This window comes from Solenopsis invicta, chromosome 16, assembly GCF_016802725.1.
Source record: "Solenopsis invicta isolate M01_SB chromosome 16, UNIL_Sinv_3.0, whole genome shotgun sequence".
In the NCBI taxonomy this organism is placed as follows: Eukaryota; Metazoa; Arthropoda; class Insecta; order Hymenoptera; family Formicidae; genus Solenopsis; species Solenopsis invicta.
In genome coordinates, this window is record NC_052679.1 from 11817682 (window position 1) to 11842411 (window position 24730).

General features: G+C 39.4%; 1 protein-coding gene across 8 annotated transcripts in view; it reads right to left on the minus strand.

The window, feature by feature from the left end:
- Window positions 1-24730, minus strand: part of LOC105198174 (protein phosphatase 1L) — a 269334-nt gene that overhangs the window by 199006 nt on the left and 45598 nt on the right. For all 8 annotated transcript variants that reach the window (XM_039459005.1, XM_039459012.1, XM_039459004.1 and 5 more), the window contains one exon: window positions 6820-7065. In XM_039459005.1, the coding sequence (XP_039314939.1) occupies window positions 6820-7065 (246 nt within the window). The remainder of the gene's footprint in view (window positions 1-6819; window positions 7066-24730) is intronic.

Below are 24730 nucleotides of genomic sequence, written 5' to 3' on the forward strand. Positions count from 1 at the left end.
AAATGTACATAAATATCTTATTGGCACGGTAGAATGTAACGCGCGTAAAATGCGCAAGTGGTGTGACCAGCAATGTGTCACACCATGATAAAGTATGAAAATCAATAAGGTCAAACGGCTGTGATACAATTTAGAAAAACACTCGTACAATAATACGTTGTGTATTTTGGTTTTATTTCATTATTTTATTTTATATTATTTATTAAAACTTAGCGTTAATTACTTTAACAAATTTTGAATAGCGATAACATTAAATTAAGTACCGCGTCAAGTCAAGTTATTAGGTGTCCAACTAAGTTCCCGCTGTTTGTCAATAGATGGCTTCAACAGTAAGTGCTGGTCGATTTAGACATATCCAAAACGTCATGAACCAAACTTAGACATATAGTAAACAAACCGTGTTGACACGTTAGTGATTTTGTTTTGGCATCATATACTTTTGATTGTGTGAAAATGTCTGATTTTGTGCCAAATAATCGTCATTTGCGGGAAATGTTGATTTTCTTATTTCATTCGAAGAAAACGGCGGCTGAAGCGCATCAAAAGCTCCAAAAAGTTTACGGAGATGCTGCTCTAAGTGAAACAACGTGCCGTAATTGGTTCCACCGCTTCAAAGACGGTGATTTCGATGTTGACGACCGTCCGCGTGAAGAAAGGTCAAAAACATTCAAAGACGCTGAATTGGAGGCATTGCTCGATGAGAATCCGACGAGGATTCTTGTCTTTAGCAATCTTTTGGTCTGTCCCACGTATGAAGCATCGCAATCCCTATAGTTAATTCGATATACTACGTTGGAATAAGAGAGGGAAGGAAGTTTGTCCTTGTGTATTTTCGTAAGTTGTTTAATCCAGAGTATGATATACGAGTCGAAGGTTCGCTCCTAACAAGGGGCAAAAAGCTCGTTGTAAATGTACACAATAAGAGGGTTGTAAGTTATATATATATATATATATGTATGTATGTATGTATGTATGTATGTATGTATATATGTATGTATGTATGTATGTATATTTACACACGCACACGCACACACACTACTATATATATACATATATACATACACATATATTACAAATATTTTGGGACGTGATTTGGGATCTCAAAAGAAAGAAAAAAGCTATATAGACATAAGTCCGGAAGTAAGTCGTTTCAGAGTTATAGCCACTTTTATGTTAAAAAAAATAAGGACAGATCCAAATGTTTTTCACTGACAAGGGACAACGCATTGTTCGGGTCACCGATTTAAACAAGAATTTTTTATAGTATAGTACTCTATCAGAAGATTATCTGAGTAAAAGGACAGGATGCGTCTTTTAGCCGTTTTTGTACAAAATTATTTTATCATCCAAATAATTGTAAACAATTTGTACAACGTTGATAGTGATAACAACGATAAATAAAAATGTTAGCACATTATTACGCATTTGTTTGTACTTTTATATTAAATTATAATTATGTTTAAATAGTGGCTTAAAATTTCATGAGATAAAACAACGAAATTGTAAATGTAAATTTGAAAGTATACAAAACAAAACTGTTGCTTAAATTAACTTTATATAAATAAATGTCATTGTTAGATTGCATTAAAAAAAAAAAGAATGCCAGGAATCAAACTCGGATCGACAGCGCAGTAGCCGCGCGTTTAAACGCTAAGCTACGCTATCTTCTTGCCGAGTGATGTAACAGAACTCATATAAGAAACGTCATATTTTTCAAAATAATTTTGTACAAAAACGGCTAAAAGGCGCATCCTGTCTTTTTACTCAGATAATCTTCTGATAGAGTACTATACTATAAAAAATTCTTGTTCAAATCGGTGACCCGAACAATGCGTTGTCCCCAAAATTCTATTGATAAGAGAATAAGAGCCTGCATTGTTCTAAAGGTAGTCATTTTAAACACCTTATTTAATTCAATTTAAAAATAATGTGTTAAAAAATAATGTAATTACAAATATTAAAAAATTCAAAAAAAATTAAAAAAAAAAGTATTAATTAAATAAAAAAATCATAAAATTCAAAAATTAAAAAAAAATTAAAATTAAAAAATTAGGAATTTAATAAAAAAATTTAAGAAAGGATGTCACGTGGACTATAAAATACGATTTTTTTTAACATAAAAGTGGCTATAACTCGGAAACGACTTATTTCAGGACCTATGATTATAGAGCTTTTTTTCCTTCTTTTAGGATCTCAAATCACGTTCCAAAATATTTGTAGCAATTTTCCGGACACCCTGTATATGTACATATATACATATTGTTGCATGCCCGCCCTGTGGAAGCAATTATTATAGATTCGCGTGAGGCGATCGATGAGCGCGACAGAAAAGGATCATTCTCTGCCAACAATTTTGGTTTTGACGTGACGCGAAACTGCGAACGGACGTTTGCTTGGATTCCGCGATCTGTCGAATTGTAAAAGAGAGTGAATAATAAAGTTCGGTGTTATCTTATAAAAATGCTTCTCATTCTGTGTCGCGTGTCCGATTCTCTTTTTGCGTGTGTCACGAGTGTCTGTCTCGTCGAGTGTAATAATATTATATATTATATATAATTTTTAAATGTTATAATTTAACTAATATTCTTGAAATATTTAAATTTTTCAATCGATAGATTTTTCTGAATATTCAAAGTAAAGTCCTAAAAGTAGAATAAATATAATAAAAAATAAAAATATAATTAAGTTCAAAAATTTAAATAAATAAAGTAATAGAGAGAAATATTTTGACCGTTGCTGTATCAATACAAATTGAACAAGAATGCCTTCTCTGGTCGCAGCTAGGTCTTCGTGCTTGTATTGTTTGTGTGATTTTATATACTTTTCTTAAGTTCAATAAACTGCGCGCCGAATTAATTTTCAGTCATAACACAATTCTAAATTGAATAAGAATTTATATTGATACAGCAACGGTTAAAATATCTCTCTCTATTACTTTAAAATCACGTTGCCTTGGAAAGCGTTTTAACTCGTAGTCGATTATTGCGAGAAATATCATCACAGCCTCAGTGGTCGAGTTGGCTAAGACACCCATACCGAAGATTCGGAAGGTTCCAGGTTCAAACCCTGGCTGAGGTGATATTTTTCGCAATAATTTCTTTACAGTTTTTTGAGGGGGAGGAAAGAAAGGGTTAATATTTAATAATATGTGATATTACTATACCTTGTTCAATTTAGAATTGTGTTATGACTGAAAATTAATTTGGCGCGCAGTTCATTAAACTTGAGGAAAGTATATAAAATCACACAAACAATACAAGCACGAAGACCTAGCTGCGACCGTAGAAGACATTCTTGTTCAATTTGTATTAAATAAATAAATTAAGGGGATTAATAAAGTAATTTCGATATCAAAAATTAAGAAGATTAGACTAATTTAAAAAAATTGAACTCTAAAAAATATCTAAATCTTTCAGACAAGTCCGATAAAAAAACCTTTTCATCCGAATTGAATGTATTATTCAAATTATTAATAGTGGTCGTCTTATTCAAGAGGTCAAATCTAGAGTGCATTCTTTTCTTGATTCTGTAAAAAATAAGATCAAGAGGATAACCATTGTCCAAGAGAATGTGAATCACCTTATCAAAATTCTGTTGGTAAAAAAATGGATGTGATAATCAAAAACTCTGTCCGTCAGACTTACTATGGTATTGAATTTTTGGCATAAAGGATGGCAGAAAAAGTAATTGAAATAGCGTCCTGAGTATGTAGGTTTTTGATACTAGTTGCTAATAAGATGTCTGCCTTTTTTAATTAACATCACATCTAAAAAGTTCAAGGAGTCATCTCCCATCTCCAACGTGAATCTCAATCTTAGATGGTATAAATTAAAAATTTTCAAACAAGCCTCGACCTGAGTCTTGTAAACAGACATTGCGATGTCATCTACGTATCTGACATAGGATTCAGAAACATGCATGAGCCTTTTTAAGGACGTCGTTTTCAAATCCTGCAAAACAAAATCGGTAATAATCGGAGACAAAGGAGATCCCATCGGAACACCGAAAGTTTGTTTATAAAACCTGTCATTAAAAGTAAAAAAAGTTAAATTTAACACGAACTTGAGAGAATTAAGAAACTCATCCATAGGAAGGCTCGTATTTTCTTCAATCAGGTGCCATCTATTAATGATGCTCACGATTACCAGATTAATAGGAACATTAGTAAATAATGCGACGACATCGAGAGATACAAGTATTGAATCATCAGAAATTGCCAGATTCAAGATGTTGTCAATGAATTGAAAGCTATTATTAATGTGGCTACTTGGGGGTGGCAAGCTATGGTGTATAATTAAGTGCGCGTGCGCGCCTTGGCACATGCGACGGTTCGGCATGACTCCTCTAGCAGCGCCTGCCGCCAGGCAGAACTTCTCCGTGTAGATAAAAAATGGGCGCCCGAGGCGCCCCCGATTATAGATCGGCGGCCTTTCTCCCGACTGGTATTAGCCGGGGACGATGCATTTTCAGAGGTACATCGTTACAATTATTTCATATTTTATAATAATTAATGTTCTTTTCAATATAATTTAAGATGTTACATTATGTTGTATCAAATGTCTCAGATCCATGTATGCAGTCAAAGGATTAATATTTCCAATAGCAATTTTATGCTTATTATTTTTAAACAATAGAATAGTATAGAAAGGTAGATCAGTAAACAAGCAATTAAAAGAATATAACAAATATATTATGATTTGATAACTCAATATTGAATTATAATTAATTATTGTTTCTTTTTGTTGATTTATACACCTTATTTGATTTACAAATACAGTTTACAAAAGTAAAAAATTATATTTTTATTTTACAGCTTATTAAATTTATCTTATCTTACAGTTTATTAAAGCATTCTCAAAAACACATGCATTCACAAGGAAACTATTAAAACAATACAAATACAAATATCACAAGTAAAAGAACCAGGCTTGGGAAAGTTACTTTGTAAAAATAACTAGTTACAGTTACAGTTTCTGTCTTCCAAAAAATAACTAGTTACCGTTACAAGTTACTGACTTTAAAAAATAACTCGTTACAGTTACAGTTATTGAAAAAGTAACTTAAAGTTACTTTTCAGTTACTTTTCTGTTTTTTTTTTGGTAATATTATAAAACATTAATAATTTAAATACGAGACTTTTACTGAAGAGCATCCACGTAAAGTCTTTTCTATCTTTAATTGTGTAAAGCGTTATCTACAATAGAGACTTAAGCCTTTAACCTTAAGAAATTAACCAATAATAATTGATTTATAGAAGAATAATCGATTGTGTTTGGCCAATTTCTTAAGGCTAAAGGCTTAAGTCTTTATTATAGTCTTTATTGACGACGCATAATTTGCATGTGACATGTTTACATATATTAAATATTAATTACCTATATGTACAGATGAAAACTATGTGAATTATGTTCTAAATTTTTTGAGGATAAAGGTTGGTTTATAATAGCCGTAATCGTAAGAAATTGATCAATCATAGTTGATTTATAAAAGAATAATTGACTATGATTGATCAATTTCTTATGGTAACGGCTATTATAAACTAACTTTAAGACTAAGTATAGAATTTAGACTCAAAGGCATTCTTAGTAACCAATTCTCTGCTGGCTGATTATCACACGTATGTACACGATAGACCAGCCAGACGATCACACAACACGCAGTGATTCTTCGCGAGCATCCCGGAATCGTACTTGAATATCCGGGCCCTACAAGTACAGTCGTGAGCTAAAAGGTTGCAACACGTTTTCTTGGATGGTTTTTAGAATGTAGACTTGCTCCTCGATCGGCGAACATAATTGGTTGAATCCACAAGTAAGAACCAATTACGTTCGCCGTTCGATGAGCAAGTCTATATTTTAAAAACCATCGAAGAAAATGTGTTTCAATCTTTTAGCTCACGACTGTATGTATATACAATCGTGTATCTACATGTAAATAACTTGTAACCTATGACTACTGGTACGGGGCTGCCAAATGTATAACATATAACCGTTCATTGTCACGTGTATCTTTCTAGACAGAACTTTTTCTCGGATCACATCATCTCTCATCATATCATCTCTCTCGGATCACATAAGAAGCATAGAACATAGAATTGTCACTGCATCGAGCAACAGTGGCTGCGTTCAGCAAACTCAGTGGTTGAGTGAGCGCTTACTGCTATTAGTGTAATCTTTTAGGTCTAACCAATCACCAATTACATTAAAGCTGCGTTTGAAAACATCAGTTGAGTACCCTCATATATATCATTTTATCCTTGTTGTTTACCGATTGTTAAATAAAGATAAAATGATACACGACGCCACTCGGGTGATGTTTGCAAATGCTATCTAAATTGGCAAATGAGTTTGAAATATATAAAGTAACTATAAAAATAACTATTAATTTAGTTACTAGTTACACAAATAATGTAACTAAGTTAAGTTTATAGCTACAGTTGAAAAAAGTAACGAAGTTAAGTTACAGTTACCAAAAACAGGTAACTCTAACTGTAACTTCGTTACAAGTAACGAGTTACTTCCCATCCCTGAAAAGAACGAGATAAAGTCATAAGAATATCGCAAAAAAATATAAATTATGGTCTATCTCAATAACGTAGTTGCCTACTTCGCTGGTTTGTGAATAACTTTCAAGAGACCAAAGGGCTGCATCTAACATGTATACTCGATTGTGATTCCTGTATTCGATTCGCATAATACTAAAACTAATACAAAAAATACCCTGTACTTTACCTTTATACTCTCACTTGTCCCACCTTCCCCTAATCTATTTTATGCGTTTTAGGTAAATCAATATAGTATACCTTTAAAACATATTTACCTTGGATGTAGTACGTCCCAGAGTATATTGAAATTTTGCTAGAAGTGTTCTATTCCAGATATCCACGGCTTGTATGTAAAATAGAATAATCGCCAGAATCATACCGCAAACCAACACTTCCGGTTTTAAAGCGTAAATACGTATGATCCTACAGAGATAGCTCAACGGAGTATTAATGCCGACATTTAATCCGGTAGGAATGTTCACGGCAAACTTAGACATCAGCTTCATGTGTGATACGTATGTCTGGAAAAAAATTATAAACAGTTCATATTTTCAAATGGCGTAAATTAATAAAAAATTAAAATTTTTATATATTCCAAACAATACAGCCATAAGAAATATTTTGAAAAGAACCTCACACTTTTCTTATAGTAAAGCATCATTCTTAGATTTAACTAATTTCTGGGTATGTTATAGTTATCTTTAGGGTTGAGAAAGTTATAAAACAAATTTAATATAAAAAAAGGCCGAGTCGGTCATAGCAAGATCTTTGCGCTAAAATAATATATTATATTGTTACGACCGTGTATATTTGAATATCGCGTGAATGTTGTTGGGCTTCAATTGATTAAGAAAAGGAACTGTCGTTCGTTAGCAATGTTGTTGTTGTGTTCTGACTTTCGGTTTGACAGCTGGTCAAATTAATAAAGTCATTCTTAAAATATAAGTATGCTCTTTATTTGCGAACGCCGCTTGTATAGTAGTGCGCGAGTGCGATAGTACGACACAACCTCTTCGGTCGTAACATTTTGAGGGCTCGTCCAATCGTTCTCGGACCGTTTTCTTGAAAAAATCAACGCTATGGCTTTAATGAATTCTCCAAGAAGAGGAATGTGCACGTGCTCCTCAGCAAGGACTGAGCAATCTATGGGAGATGATGAGCATCCATGCACGCGGTCTTCGGGTGACGTCGAGCGAACGACGGAGGATGTCGTAGAGCGGACGGTTGGTGATGAAGCGACGAACACAGCGGAGTTACTAAGTGCTGCGTTAAAAGAGCCCCATAAGATGAAAAAAGACCGTCTCCGTTTTCAGCAGCAAGAGGAGGAACTTTGTGAACAGATACAACGAGCACAACAAGGCCAGTCATTACCTTTCTTTTTTTGTCCTCCAACCGCGGAGATTCCTCGGAATTCCGATACTAACGCAAATGTTAATTTAAAATTAAAACCAGATATTTTCGATGGGAGTGTTCCGCTGCGCGAATATTTAACACAATTTGAATTGATCGCGCGGGCGAATAATTGGATAGATTTTACTAAAGCGGTCGCATTAGCTTCGAATTTACGGGAAAAAGCGCGTTCAATTCTTGACGGAGTAACGGAACTAGAAGATTTAAGTTACGGAAAAATAAAATCTAAGCTCAAGTTACGTTTTGGGGAAGGACATATGGCGCAAATGTTTTATACTCAATTCACTAATTAGAGACAAAAATTTGGTGAAGATCTGCCTACTTTCGGTTCGGATATTGAGTGATTGTCACGTTTAGCTTATTTGGAATGTTCTCTTGAAGTTCGGGACAAAATTGCTTACGCGCAATTCATCGCGAGATTATCAGATAGTTTCGTGAAGCAAACGCTACAATTAGAAACTCAGTCTTCTTTGAGAGCCGCTATAGAGGGGGCAATGGCTATAAAGGTTATTCGGGAAAATAGTTTTCCACGGAAATTTGAAAGAAAGGAGAGAGAAACCGGTTTTGCAAGAAAAGTTAAAAATGAAAATTTTAAGGGGAGAAATAATTTCAAAACAAATTTTGAAAACGTGCGGAGTGTTGGCAATGCGGAACTGTGGAACATTTTCGCGCGGAATATCCTTCTTTGACTTCTGCAGAGAAGGGAAACTCGGTTTAGTCAAACTTTACGGGGCGAGTTCGACAAGAGGGCGAAAGGCTCCGACTGAAAAGAATTTCCGTGTAAATAAGATAGAAAAAAAAATAAATGATTTTTGTTTTAAGGGACGAGTTGACGGCCAAGAGTGTTTGTTTAAAATTGATACCGATTCCGATGGATCAGTACTTAAATCGGATTTATTAGGGAAGAACAAATGTCTTTCTTCAATTTTTGTTAGTCGACTGTGTTATCCAATTGGGGAAACAGTTCCGGTTAGTTATACAATTAATGTAACAGTGGAAATCGGGAAGTTTACTTTAGAAATTCCCGTTTACTTAGCAAAAATCAGTGATGAATGTATTTTGGGAGTAGATTTTCTAAAAAAAATTGGTCTAGAAAAAATGTTTGTTTCGGTGAAAAAGAAGAAAATCAGAAGAATTTTTCATGTTCGCAAATTTGTAATTCTTGTGTTAGCGTTCCTGATTTTCTTTCAGAATTTTTTCGAAAACAATCTCAAACTTTGAACGTCTCTTAAAAGGAGAAATTTGCCGGACTATTAGATGAATTTCAGAATATTTTCATAGAGCATCGTTGCTGGGAATTGTTCATTGGAAATGCATTCTATCGATGTTATAAATTCTTCACCAATTAAACAATCGCCTAGACGCATCCCTTTGCAGATGCGCAAGGAAGTAGATAAAATTTTATCTGAAATGAAACAACAGGATGTTATCGAAGAATCACATAGTCCGTGGGTGTCTCCTGCTGTTTTGGTGAGGAAGAAGGATGGCTCAATTAGATTTTGTGTTGATTTTAAAAAGCTCAATGGTGTAACTAAAAAGGATTCTTATCCAATCCCTCGGATAGAGGATTTGTACAACCGTCTGTCCGGAAAATCTTGGTTTTGTACTTTAAATCTAAAGAGTGGTACTGGCAAGTTAAACTTTGTTCGCAGGATAAGGAAAAGACGGCTTTTTCTATTGGTAATGGTTTATGGCAATTTACATTTGATGCCCTTTGGACTTTGCAATGCTCCGGCTACTTTCGAGCGTTTGATGGAGAAAGTTCTTTGTCCAAAAAAATTTGTTTGGTATATTTAGACGATGTGATCATATTTGGAAAAAATTTTTAGGAAATGTTAGCAAATTTAAGAGAAATTCTCCTTCTTTTAGAAAAGGAAAATTTGAAATTAAATCCAAAAGTGTTATTTATTCAGCAGGGAAGTAAAGTATTTAGGTCATGTTGTTTCTGAAAATAGAATTTCTACAGATCCTGAGAAAATTGAGTATGTTAGAAGTTGTCCAGTTCCTCAAAATAAAAAGCAAGTTTGCAGCTTTTAGGCTTTTGTTTTTATTATAGGAAATTTGTAAAAGAATTTTTGCTTATTGCAAAGATCTTATTTGTTATCACAGAAAATTTAACGAAGTTTGTCTGGAATAAAGAGTGTCAACAAGCGTTTGAAAAGTTGAAACAATATTTAATATCTTCTCCAATCTTGTCTTTTCCAACTGTGGGTGGGGAATTCATTCTTGATACGGACGCCTATAATCATGGTTTCGAGGCGGTACTTTCTCAAATCCAATATGGGAAGGAAAAAGTTTTAACTTATTACAGTCGAGTTTTCAATAAAGCTAAGAGAAATTATTGTGTTACTCAAAGAAAACTTCTAGGTTGTTGATTCATTTAAAACTTTTCACCATTATTTGTATGGACGTAAATTTCTAGTTAGGACAGATCATGTTTCTTTATGTTGGTTAATGACCTTCCAGGATTTGGAGAGACAATTAGCACGTTGGCTAGAACGGCTGCAGGAATATGAATTTGACATTCTTCAACATCGCGCAGGGAAGTTACATAGTAATGCTGATGCATTGTCCAGGCAACTTTGTATTGAAAATTCTTACGTTTATTGTAAAAAAGTAGAATTTAGAGAAGAAGTTAATAGAGAAAAATTCGTTGGTAGAATAGTCTTCGGGGAAATCGGATCAATTGATTGAAGAAAAGTTCAATTAGAAGATCCGTCGATCGTGAACTTATTTCGAGGAAAGAAGGCTAATAGACGTTCACTTAGTCAAGAGTTGGAAGATACAACTGCTAAGAGTTATTGGCTTTTGTGGGATTTTCTTGAGATTAGGGAGGGAATTTTATGTAGAAGGTGGAAGTCTCCAAATTTGCGTTCTGTGGTTTTTCAAACAATAGTGCCACAAGATTTGGTTAACCGGATTTTAGAGGAAGCTCATGATTCCCCTTCAGGGGGCATTTCGGTATTAACAAAACTCTAGGAAAAATTCGAAAATGTTTTTACTGATTGTCCTGCAAGCAAGATGTCGAGCATTGGTGTAAAAGTTGTAAAATTTGTCTTGCTAAAAAAAATCCTTCAGATAAGGGGAAATCTTCTTTTCAGATTTATAATGCAGGAGCACCTTTTGAAAGAATTCAATTGGATATAATAAATCCGATACCAATTTCTTTTTCTGGGAATAAATATTTGTTAGTGGTTACAGATTGTTTTACTAAATAGGTAGAAGTTTTTCCGTTAAAAAATATTAGGACTAAGACTATTGCAGAAGTTTTTGTAAATCAAGTGGTAGCTAGATTTGGTGTTCAATTAGAATTGCATACAGACCAAGGAAAAAATTTTGAATCATGAATGTTCTTGGAACTAACTCAATTGTTGCGAATCAAAAAGACAAGAACTACTCCACTTCATCTACAATCGAATGGTCAAGTGGAACGCCAACATCAAACAATGTTGAATTATTTAGCGAAATTTGTTTCTGAAAATCAAAGAGATTGGGATCGTTGGGTTCCTTTAGGTTTATTAGCGTATAGACCTTCTAAGCACAAAACTACTAGTTTCACTTCTTCAGAATTGTGTTTAGGTCGGGACTTGAGATTTCCTTTAAATCTTCTTTAAGGTGATCCTCCGGATTGTCAAAAGACTTCTTCGGTTGCAAATTATTACGATAACTTTAGGGAAAAAATAAATTTGTTTCATGATTTAGCAAGAGGACGTATAAAGAGAACGTATAAAGAAATCTCAGAGAGTTAAAATGTTATACGATCGGAAAGTTAGGCAATTAAATTTTGAAGTTGAACAAAAAGTCTGGTTGTTTAATCCTCGAAGAAAACTGGGAAGAGCTCCTAAATTTTAGAGTAATTGGGAAGGTCCCTATCAAATTGTTAGAAAATTAAATGATGTGTTTATTGCATTCAAAAATCTAGTAGACATAAAAATAAGATAGTTTAGCTACTTTTCTTGAAAGATAATCGCTTTAGGGAATTTCTGTGCCGACAATCAAAAGTCCGTGGAAAGCAAAAGTAAAGTTCTGAAAAGAATAGAGGGTCGTTATTTTATTTAAGATTATTCGAGACGACGCTCGGTAACTCAGGATAGAGCAGAAGGTCGTCAAGTAGATTGTAATTGTAAAAGTGAACAACGCTCAGTGACCTGTAGCAAAAGCTCAGAATAGAGCAAAAAGTCGTTAAGTAGATTGTGACTACAGAAGTGGACGACGATCGGTAACTTGTGGTAGGAGCCCAGGGTAAAGCAAGAGGTCGTCATCTTAATCTAGATCACAGAAGACGCTCGGTAAATCGTGACCGTGGTCCGGGGTAGAGCAGTAGGTCGTCGTATTAAAATCTTATGTGCAAAAGTTTTGTTTTGGATAGAAAGAGTAAAAAATGTTGCGTCCGGGCGTGGGTCGGACGCTTTGGGATTTGATTAAATATTATTTTAGATTTTATTTTGTGATTTTTGTATTTTTTTATAGGCTGTTACCAGTCCGGAATTTAGTCCCGGACAATTTTAATGTTTTATTTATTTTGTATTTTTAAATTATTATAGTTATTATATTTTATTGATTAATTTAGATTAGGAAGCATGACTAGGAGCGGTGGCGTGGGATAAAGTTTAAATGATTTTTATAAACATAGTTAAGTAAAAAAAAATAATTTTATAAATTTATTTAAATGAAAAACTATGAAAGATGAAAACATTGTAAATAAATTGGTTTCATTATAAAATATATATATATATATATATATATACATATATATATAATTATAGACGTGAATATTAGTATGAATGAAAGATAACCAATTTTTATAATATAATAATAATTATGTGTTTTCAAAAAAAAAAAATGTAATGCAAAAATATTAGATTGTATTTATTGTGATTTTACAATTCTTAAGCCGCTAGTGGTTTTTAATACCTTGAAATTTGCTTTAATATTTGATATAAGAGGTAATTTTCGCACCACTATGGGTTTTTTGTGTAGATAGATGGAGAAATGGGGCGCGTGGGTTTTCTGTAAGGTATAAAATCGTTCGAGGGTTTTACTGCTCTCTTTCTAAACTCGGCGATCTCTCTCCTTACATTTCGTTTGGGAGGAAGAAAGGGAACGGTGGAATCCTGGAACTCTTGAACCAGTGATTCTGCCGGGGAAGACGTCAGGAAACTCCGCCCAATATGGAGAGGAATCAAAATCCTTGACCTCGTTTAGCTCTTTGCGAAGAGCGCGTAAAAATCGCCTGCGACCTCCGGCTTTACCGCGATGGGTTTTCTTGTCCATGTTGCTTTATAAAAAATTGCCATTTTTGCCGATTAAAAGAAATTCCAAATAATAATAAAAAAATAAAGTAATTTCTTACCAGTTTCCGTATATCAAATTAATTTATGGAGACAGAGGATTGCTTAATGGAAGCGTATGCTTAGGAATGCGGCGTAAGGAACAGCAGGAGTAAACTTAAAAATTAAATTAATTAATTAGATTTTAAATTAAATTTAGTTTGTTTTTGTTGATTTTAGTTTTGATTTAAAATTAAACGTTTTAAGTTTAATTCTAAATTTGAATTTTAAAGAAGGAAGAGAGGTTAGGAGATATGTCATGAAAAGGAAAAAAGGTGGCGAAGAAGGCGCAAACACAAGCATGAAGCCAGGTCGCGCGCACCTAGAGAAAAATACACCTCTTAGAGTAAAAGGAAAAAAAGTGGACAGTAGGTGTCAGGAAGTGGTGCAAACAAGTTATGCCGCGACCAATTTGAGAAAAGGAGAACGAGGAAGGAAGGAAAGAAGGAGTGTAGGTTAGGCCGAGACCGCACTCAAGCATACGCTCGGTTCTACTGCCATGTCCTACAAAGGAGAGGTAGTGAAGGAAGGACATCCCGATGCTATTCCTTGGCTGCCTCGTTTGCGAGAATAACTCTCCCGTCGTTGGAATTTCTCTGCCAGTCTTACCGTTGGCTGGCCTATCAAGCGCACACTTCGACTGTCCAGAGCGATCTCCGCGCGCGCTCCTTTTATACGCTCCGGACGCGCGAGGGTGGTTATGGGTTTGAAAATGGCGCTGCAACGCGCCCTCGCGCCTAGCGCCGGCTCCCACGCTTGTAGACGCTCGCGCGGGAGCAAGCCGCAGAGGTGAGGGGGGGGGACTGCGTTTCGTCGGCGACCGTATTTCGCCGCGCGTCGCCGAACGTTCGAGAACGCTGGACGGCCACGCGTGCTCGCGGGCGCATTCTTTAAATTTTAATATTTTAAAATTAACACATCCACGCCGAATGAATCCAATATATTAATTAATATTAAAGTGAATTCTACAAAATTATAAATAAACGCGATTGTTTTAGAAATGTTTTAATTTGAAAATATTATCAAATGACGTGAAAAAAGAAAAAATTTTTAACGCCAGACGTAACAAAAAATTTAATTTAAAGTTTTTCTCTTGCAGGGTTTAATTATTTTGAGTAAAATACTCGTCGGATTTTGTTGTTTTCATTTCAGTTTTAAGACTCATTTAGAACGACGATTTTCGTGTGGAGGATTGCTGTAATTTTACTTATTTTAAGAAGACCGCCTCGCCGCGGTTTTTGATTCAAGGTTTTCCCGTGGGCCGTAGGGCAAATGCCGAGGTGGAGACTTGAGGTGCCTTACAGGCGTTGGGCCCTCGAGAGTTTATTCCACCCCCCCCCCCCCTCTTTGTTCGAAGAATTAAGAAAGAAGTGCTCAAGACTCAAGACTAAGAGTTTATAAACAAAATTACGCAGCTCAGAAATCCCTATACAGCAGCTTGGGAAGAGCAAAAAGTCATGAAAGCCTTACGGAAGCTCCTTGGGTTGTCGGGACGACTTGAAAAAGGGGGGCAGTGTTACGACCATGTATATTTAAATATCGCGTGAATGTTGTTGGGCTTCGATTGATTAAGAAAAAGACCTGTCGTTCGTTAGCGACGGGTTGTTGTTGTGTTCTGACTTTCGGTTTGACAGCTGGTCATATTAATAAAGTCATTCTTAAAATATAAGTCTGCTCTTTATTTGCGAACGCGCTTATTATAGTAGTGCGCGAGTGCAATAGTACGACACGACCTCTTCGGTCGTAATAATATATTTCTATTCATTTTAATCTTTTGAAAAGAACTGTGTTCAAATTTAAAAGTAATGACGAGCAATTCAAAATGAATAGAAACATATAACATATTATTTCAGCGCAAAGATCTTGCTATGACCGATTCGGCCTTTTTTATATTAAATTGTATGCAATTCACGGTCTGGTATCTATATAGTTGGAAAAGAGTTATTTTGTAAAAATAATTAGTTACAGTTACAGTCTTTTTTCTTTCAAAACTATAACTACTAACTAATTACCGTTACAAGTTATTGTCTTTAAAAAGTACTCGTTTCAGTTACAGTACTCAAAAAGTAACGAGAAGTTATTTTTTAGTTATTTTTCTGGTCTTTTTAGAATATTTTAAAGCATTGCTAATTTCAATGCTTTTATATTTTTAACATTAGTAAATAATTTTATTTATATCGAAGACATTTACATGTCTTTAGAAACGCTATTGTTTGAAATTCAACGATAAACAAAAATAAAACGACTTCTGTATCGATTTGTGCTATTTGCTATAAAATACATAAGTTATATTTAATTGTGTAAAATGCATGTGACATGTCTATATTAATTGTTTATATATATACATAGAAGATGTAAACTGCGTTCTAAATTCAAGTTTTTCCCAAAGATAAGACTAGATATAAAACTTACAAGGAGAGTCCGCGATAAGTGAACCACCGATTTTAATAAAATTTTATGGGTGTGTGATATTCATTTACACCTTTACCGTAGTAAAGCCGTTCGTTGCAAAAATTAGGCATTCTCGAGAAAATGACGATTAAATATTTTCAGCATATGTAGTATCGCTACAGAAGAACGATTGTCGAGTTGGCAACGTAGCGTGAGGCGTTAGAACGTCGACTAGTACGCGTAAGGTCTCAAGTTCGATTCCCGCAGATAAAATTTTTTTTTTTTATTTAAATTTTATATTTTTAAATTCTTATATATAATTTTTAATCGTTTTTAATTATTTAATAAAATGTTATTTAAAAAAAAATCGAGGAATTTAAAAATGCTCTACTTCTTAAATAAATTAAAATTTGTCATGAACACATGTTCGGGATGGCGCGGAGGATAGGGATAGAGCGCGAGGCGTTGTCTCTCTGCCCGATTTCGCAGCAGACCGACGCACGCAAGCAGGAAACAAGAGTCGGCCATCGTCAGGCAATAGCACAGCCGCGAGCGCTAACATGCGCTCGAGCGTGGCAAACGGCGAGCGAGAACGTGCGCTCAAGCCGTGTTGAATTGCCAGCAGAAATAATGTCAAATATTAATGCTTATGGTATTCGACGATCCTTCTGGAAAGATAACGGAATGTTGTTGACGATCTCTCGTGTTCCTGCCGGGATCTTTCTAGAAGGATCACAGTCTTTATAAGGTGCGAAAGCGAAACGCGCATCGCAGTCGCTATTCGAATTTCGAGAAAAATAATACAGCAACGTTAGAGTGAATTTCGGAACGGCTTTCTTTTTCGGACTTTGATTTTGGCATATCGGATCAGTGTTGCTATCGATAGGCGTCGGTGCGTGCGTGACAGTTGTGTCAGATCGTAGTGCGTTGGAAGCATAATACTTTGAGCGCGGTAACCTCCGTGTCTCATAAGAATAAAACGCCGTCTTCGAGTTAACTCTCTTTTTCTTTGTCGGGCAGTCGCCCAGACTATCTCCGTCTCGATTCGTCGTCTCACCGTTCCTCATTCGCTCATGTTATTGTCCTAACGCGAACATTTTGCTGGTCCTTCGAGCCGGATTTTCGCGTGGCCGGTGCCGGATTTTTTGAGTGAGTGCTGTGACGTGACGATGATATTCGTTGACGATCGTTCGGTAAGCGTGCATCTACAAGGTAAAAATGGCTAATCCGTGGGAGGATCTCGTGCAGGCTCAGCACGACCTGTTCGGACTTCTCTCTCGATCCTACGAGAACATGAGAAAGTCTGGAGAAGCCAACATAAGGCTTGGGCTGCTGGAAGCCCGCCTCCAGACTATGGAGAGTTATTGGGGCAAGTTCGTTACGAGCTCGATATGAGCAACGGAGGAGTACGGAGACGACCTTGAGGAGCACGAGTATTTGACGAACGATCTGATGCTCAAGGCCGATATATCCTTCCACGTACAAAAGGGCAAATGACAATATGCGCGCGATGCGCGGTCCGGGCCATGCGGTAATCGCCGCTCCCGCCGTCACTCCCGTTGCAGCGCCCGTTGCCGCCGTCGCTACCGCTGCTCCAGCCGTCGCGGCAGCAGCCCCCGTCGTTCCGAGGTTACCTCGCATTTCCATACCACAGTTCTCCGGTCGGTATGAGGACTGGCCTTTCGCGACCTTTTCTCTTCGCTGGTGATTAGCAATCAATCCGCCACGCCGGTTGAAAAGCTTCATTATTTGAAAACCAGCTTGAAGGGAGAAGCTGAGCAAGTTACTCGTCGACTACGAATGACTAAAGCTAACTTTGAGCGTACCTGGCGAGCATTAAAGGAGCATTACGAGAACAAGAGGCTCCTGGCGAGGTCATACATCTCACGGCTTCTGTCACTGCCTAAGATAAAGGGTGAGTCGGCCGTTGATCTCCGCAAAATATATCATTGCATAAAGACAACCGTCGGGTCTTTAGAGGGGTCGGTCGCCCCTTGACGCGTAGTGATGACCTTTGCGTGCAATTGGTTACGGAACTTCTCGATTCGGTGTCACGGTGGGAATGGAAAACGCAGCTTAGTCGTACGACAGAGCCGTTGTCCCTCGACGAGCTGCTCGTGTTCATTAACCAGAGGATGCGGACTCTCGAGTCGCTGACTACCTCGAAGAGCGAGGCTGGTTCGACTAAGGCTTCCTCAAGTGCTTCTCGTCAGAAACAGGCCTTATAGGTGCGTACGCAGGGAAGCCAGCGAGGCCGCTGCTTTCTTTGCAATCAGGACCACTACGTGCGCCAGTGCAAATCGTTTTTCAGCAAGACGGCTGCCAAACGGAAACAATTCGCGTATTCCAATGAGTTGTGTGTCAACTACCTCGGTAAGCACAAGCTTACCGAATGTCCGTCAAAAAAATCGTGCTTGTCGTGCAATGAGCGTCATTACTCGACCTTGCACGACGCCTACTCCGCAGTCACGGTTGTAAATACTCATCTCGCGAGATTTCAGAAGAAAGTTCAAATGGCAATGCTGCTAAAAACCGCTCGCGTCCGAGTGAAGGATCGCTGCGGTGTCGACCACGTCGTGCGGGCACTGGTCAACACGGGAGCAGAGTCGTCGTTGGTGACGGAGTCACTGGCTCAACGACTGTGATTGCCGCGCTCGCGGTCGGCCTTCGCAGTCTTCGGGGTCCGTGGAAAGAAGTCCGGGGTATCGCGCAGTCTTGTCGAGCTGCAGATATCGCCTCGGGAGAGCGGTCCGTCGTTGCCGGTCTCTGCGTTAATTCTTCCGCGAATAACGTTGTATGATAGCGGCTTCCGGGTGGATCTCAGCACCTGGTCACACTTGAACGGTATCACCCTCGCCGACCCAGAGTTAAAGTTAGATCCTGTGGGCAACCTTCTAGGAGTTGATGTTTACAAATCCATTATCCGAACTGAAGCAAAGCGGGACGAGCGTGGACAGCCTACTGCACAACTAACGGCGTTAGGGTGTTTAGTCTCCGGGCCAGTCGGTCCAGCTAAATCTTCCGACCGCACACTGTCCCTGCAATGCAGGATCGAGGAAAATATTTCTAGTCTGGTGAGGAACTTCTGGCAGCTAGATGATCTGCCAACAGGTCCTGCGCCTCTCACTCCCTCCGAGCAGAAGTGTGAGGATCTCTACCGACGTTCACATAGCCGACAAGCGGACTGCCGTTACGTCGTGCGCCTACCAGTGGTTACTCCTCTGCTAGACCTGGCAGCCACCAAGCACGCCGCTTTCCGTGTCCTGACGGGCATGGAGAAGCGATTTGCACGAGACGACCGACTGCATCAAATGTAGGTAGATTTCATGAGGCAGTATGAAGATTTGGACCACATGACGCCGGTGCGAGCTGACACAGCTGCCGGAGATCGTGTGAGCTACCTGCCTCACCACGGAGTCCTGCGGGAGGCCAGCTCCACCACAAAACTGCGTATGGTGTTCAATAGCTCCACGGGAGTCCCGTCCGGCGACTCTCTCAACCGGAGGGCCAGAACCTGCTGCCTCCACTCGCCGACGTTCTCCTGAGATAGCGGCTTCCTCGTTACGCCCTAGCCACGGACATAGAAAAAATGTACTGTCAGATTCTGGTCCACCCTGAGGATCGGGATCTTCAGTGCATCCTGTGGCGATACCATCCCCAGGACGAGGTGATGGAGTATTGCCTCAACACCGTTACTTACGGGTTGGCGTGCGCTCCCTTCTTAGCTATGTGCATTCTCCGCCAGCTGGCCAACGACGAGGCGGAGAACTATCCCCTAGGAGTTCAAGAACTTCGTGAGGAAGTTTACATGGACGATATCTTAACCGGCGCTTCTACCTTGGAGAAGGCATGCGAGCTGCAACGGCAGCTGACCGGATTGTGCATGGCGGACAACTTCCCCCTGCGCAAGTGATCGGCAAACAATGCAGCTATTTTAGCTGACGTTCCTGCAAAGCACCGGATGCAGCGTGACCTTCAAGATTAGCGGCCATACGAGACGCAAGAAATGCTGGGTCTGCAGTGGCACCCAGCCACTGATGAGTTCTCCTTCGCCATTCCGGAAGCTACACTGACTGACGTCACCAAGAGATCGGTGCTCTCATTCATAGCACGCCTCTTTGATCCCCTCAGTTGGCTGGCACCTGTGGTGGTGAGAGCAAAAATCTCCTTTCAGGTTACCTGGCTGCTAGGATTGCAGTGGGACAATCCGCTGAACGAGGCTGCCGCACGACTGTGGCATGCCTACGCGGAGGAGCTTCCTCGGCTCGAATGTATCCAAGTTCCTCGCTGGCTGGACGTCGCATCGTCAGTCGACGTTGCGGAAATACACGGCTTTGCCAACGCTTCGAAGCGTGCCTACGCGGCGGTGCTATACCTGAGGACCGGCGTCGGCGACTCTTGGCGGACGAGTCTGGTAGTGGCCAAGACCAAGGTCGCTCCTCTGAAGACGGTGTCGCTGCCTCGGTTGGAGCTGTGCGCCGCCTCTCTCCTGGCTAAGCTCACCTCTCATGTCTGTTGCGCGCTTAGCCTAAATCGGCGTCAAATTCATCTGTGGTCGGATTCCACGGTCGCCTTGGGATGGATACGCGGTCACCCGACCCGATGGAAGATCTTCGTAGCCAACCGCGTGGCCGATATTCAAACTAGGGTCCCGGACGCTCTGTGGCACAACGTGCCCGGACTCGAGAATCCTTCCAACTGCGCCTCTCGTGGATTATCCCCCGGAGAGCTAGTAAAACATCCTCTTTGGTGGCAGGGGCCACCGTGGCTCCAGACGGCTCCATCGACATGGCCCTGCGATGCTTCCATGGCCGACGAGGATGGCTGGCCGGAGGAGAGACTGTTGATCCATGCTACCAAGATTCTCTTAAGAGCACCCGCTCTCGTGGAGGAACCTAACGAGCTCCGACAATTCTCGTCACTCCGTCGGCTACTGCGTGTGACAGCCTGGTGTCGTAGATGGCTTCTCCGCGGACCTGCCGACGGACCTAAACTGACTGTAGACAAACTATAATAGAAGAGGCCAAGTTGATCTGGATCCGGCAAGTCCAACCTGGATATTACAAGGCCGACTTAAGAGCTCTTCAGCAACACCAACCTCTACCCACTTCCAGTTCACTTTTAAGATTATGTCCATTTTTAGATTCTCAAGGCCTTCTGCGCGTGGGTGGCCGACTAAAGCACTCGCTCCTGGCGTATGATTAGCGACATCCGGTTATTCTCCCAGGCGATTCTCACCTGACACGTCTGGTGGTGGAGACTAGCCACCACTGTTTGCTGCACGGCGGGGTCCAAATGACTCTTGGAGCGGTCCGACAACGCTGGATCCCGCGCGGGAGAACCGTTGTCAAGCGGTGGTTGCATCGTTGCGTTACTTGCGTGCGGTGGCGGGTGGCCATTCCGCAGCAGCTGATGGGGAGTCTGCCGCGGGATCGAGTAACTCTCGCACGGCTTTTCCTCAATATTGGCGTGGACTACGTCGGGCCCATTCAGCTGCGGACAAGCAGGGGACGTGGACAGCGCTCGTACAAATTTATCGCCGTATTTATTTGCCTAACCACTCGAGCGGTCCACCTCGAGGCTGTGTCGGACTACACCGCCGACGCCTTCCTGGTTGCCTTACGTCGATTTGTGTCGCGTCATGGTCTCTATCACACAATCCGAAGTGACTGCGGGATAAACTTTGTCGGCGCCGACGCCCAGTTGCAGGCCTTCTTCACCGAGGGCAGCCAGGAACTGCGCCGGATCGTCTGACAACTGGCGACAGAGCAGATTCAGTGAAAGTTCAATCCTCCCTCGGCACCGCACTTCGGCGGTATTTTGGAGGCCGCGGTGAAATCATTGAAACACCACCTGCGGCGAGTCCTGGGTGATTCCACCTTGACCTTCGAGGAGATGAGCACCCTTCTCGCTTAGGTGGAAGCATGTCTAAATTCTCGTTCGCTCCAGGCGTTGTCCGACGATCCTGAGGACTTGTCGGCCTTGGCGCCCGGCCACTTCCTGACAGAGGGACCGTTAACAGCTGTGCCTGAGTTCGCTGACAGAACTGCCTGTCAACCGTCTGACTCGCTGGCAGCTTCTGCAGCGGATGCGCGATCACTTCTGGGAGCGCTGATCCCGCGAGTACCTACACTCCCTCGTCCATCGACCCAAATGGTTGAAAGGAGTGGCCGACTACCACGTAGGACGCCTGTGCCTCATTCGGAACGAGACCACGCCGCCTACGCGCTGGCCGCTCACGCGCATCGTCCAAGTTCATCCCGAGGATGGACTAATTCGCGTGGTCACCGTCCGGACGGCGACGTCGAAATTCACGCGCCCGATCGTCAAGATCGTCCTGCTGCCGGTTTGCGACAACGAGGAGAACGGGGAGCCGCTTGACTAGCGGTTCAGGCGTCTCCCCCTCTGTACATAGATCTGTGATTGTACCTGTCTAAGATGCCAGCGTATTAATTGTTATGTAAATGAGTAAGATAGCGTTTGGCTTCTTTCTTCCGTTGACGCCTCTTAGACCAAGAGCTGTGCCTGTAATACGAGAGAAAGAGAACGCTCGAGTCAGAAGAGGATAGGTCGAGAAATAGAGAGACCGCTCAAGAGAGAAAGAGACAGAAGGAGTCCCCATTCAGCGCCTCGGCTGCTCGACGCAGGCCGATGAGTGGGGAGAAAGTGCCAACGGGTGCTAGCGAATGCTGTTCTTTCTGGCAGCGGTGTGCTGCAAATCGGTGCATCAGCGGCAACTCTGTATGCCACGCGGGAAGTTTAAACAAACCGCTACAAATGAACAACAATAACATCTGAAACGTGAGGATGGCCATTCAACAGATCCTCATGTGATTCGTTTATTTGGAGGAAATGCAGCCACGGTCATAAACCCTATGGAAGCGTAGTCATTATTAATGTCTGACAATATTTTGAATATAATTGTGGCACAATACGAATGCAGAAATAGCTGTAAAACGCAAGACAATCACAGATCGCATGATGTAGATATACGAGAATTAAAAGTTTTCATCGCTCTTATATTTTGCTGACATTAACAACAGCTAACAATACAATCAGAACGTGGAGTAGGCGTTTCTTAGCGATTCATCGTGCAACAATGTTGTGTAATGGATTTACGTTTTTATTAGTATTTTTTATGAGTAATTTTATCAGATTTGTCGACAAAATAACCTGCGCTGAATGTAGGTTGATAAATTAGCATTAATTCGCAAAATTTAGAATAAGTGTTTTTGGAAAATTGTAAAAAATATTATATTCCACATCAATACTACACAATTGACAAATAGCTGCTCAGTTTTCGAGGACGTTGTCCTTTTTGTATAAGCTCAAAACTTAATTAATACGTAATAAATATAGTCATAATAAATGATGTAAAAACTTTTTACATAATAAATGCATTGCCATATATAGGTTCCGTGTTAAACCGAGAAACAAACAAATCGATCTCTATTTCTTATATTCGAACTCTTTCAGAGTCGATTCATGGTAACGGAAAAAACATAACATGGGATAATTGGTTCAGTTCCATTCAAATTGCTCAGCAATTAAAGGACGCGATCCGATAGCGCACGATACGATAGGCCACCAACCAATCATCTTGGCTTATCTAACCCAACCAACAGAAAAACTCTAGGCATCGGCCGCTGTGAGTGGTGTGCTATCAATCGCGTGTGCTATCGGGATCCGCAATTAAAAACCGCATATTTTTTAACGATGAGCGGTACAACTCGCAAAAATAAAAAGATTCCGCAAGTGTTTAAAACTCCTTCGACAGAGAAATCTGCGCGATTTATTTATAGCAACAATCAAGTTCTTTTTTCGTTTTGCTCCCCAAAAAATAAATTTTGATTGTTTCACTTTTATCGATGTTGCATAAGAGTGAAAAATATGATATCCACACAAAAGCCCAAAATGATTATTTTTTTATAATTCCGCAAAAAGTGGTACTGACATATTTGATCAAATGTGCCACTAGTATCGTACGAAACATGCGTCGCTGGCCTTTGAGGTTTTTTTGGAATACTACATTAGTCCGGTATTAACAGCTCTATCTTAAATTCACTTAATACTCAGAACAAAAAGAAAATTCGCGCAAAGTTCTTAGAGGACTTGGCTGGACTTAGCTGTAAAATTAATAAAACTGCTTGTGCAATTGCGCCTATCAACTAAAACTTTACGTACATCTGTTCGGACTATTATTGAAATGATTTTAGAAATTGATAGTATGGACGTAGGAACGTACAAAAAATCTTTTTAGCTTTCAAAAAAAACTTGATGCAGTTTTTGTTTTCAAAATATGGATTAAAAAATTCAGTTGATGTGTCTACAATGCTGTATTCCGAGATGTAAAGCACACCACTCTTTGTTATGTAGCAACTGCAGAAAAATATGTAAAACATTTTTTAACTTTTAAAGCACATTTATTTAAACTTTTAATAATATTATATCCTATAAAAATTATGAATGAATTGAATACGTTAAATAACAATTTTTATCAAAATTTGCTTTATTTTTCCATCCATATGCATATTTTTATATAATCTCTAAATATTTTTTCTAAATGTTTTATGCAGCCACGTATTGCTACATGTGTCATAAAATTAGTAATTTATGTTAAAAGTCATATAACGTTGCAATACAAATAATTCTAATATTGGGAATGATTGAGAAATTTAATAACAAATTAAAAGAACAAATACGGTATTACTGGTCGAAAGCAACTCTTACTCAAGCACTTAGCTCAAATAATTTTTACTAGGTGAATTTATATACATTCCCCTACACTGCGCGCTGCAATTTTTGCCGAACTTCAAACACAGCTTTAAAGAAGAACAAATGTAATATCACTAAATTAAATTGCTAATTAATTTAATTATTTTTTTTATGCTTGCACATGTCTCTAATCCAGCAAAATTGCAGCGCGCAGTTTAGAAGAAATCTTGTAAGTGTTTATAAATTTACCTAGAAAAAATTATTGAGCAATAAAAACTGTTTTTGACCAGTAATGTCGTTATTTTCATTTGTTAGGTTAGGTTAGGTTAAAGTACATTTC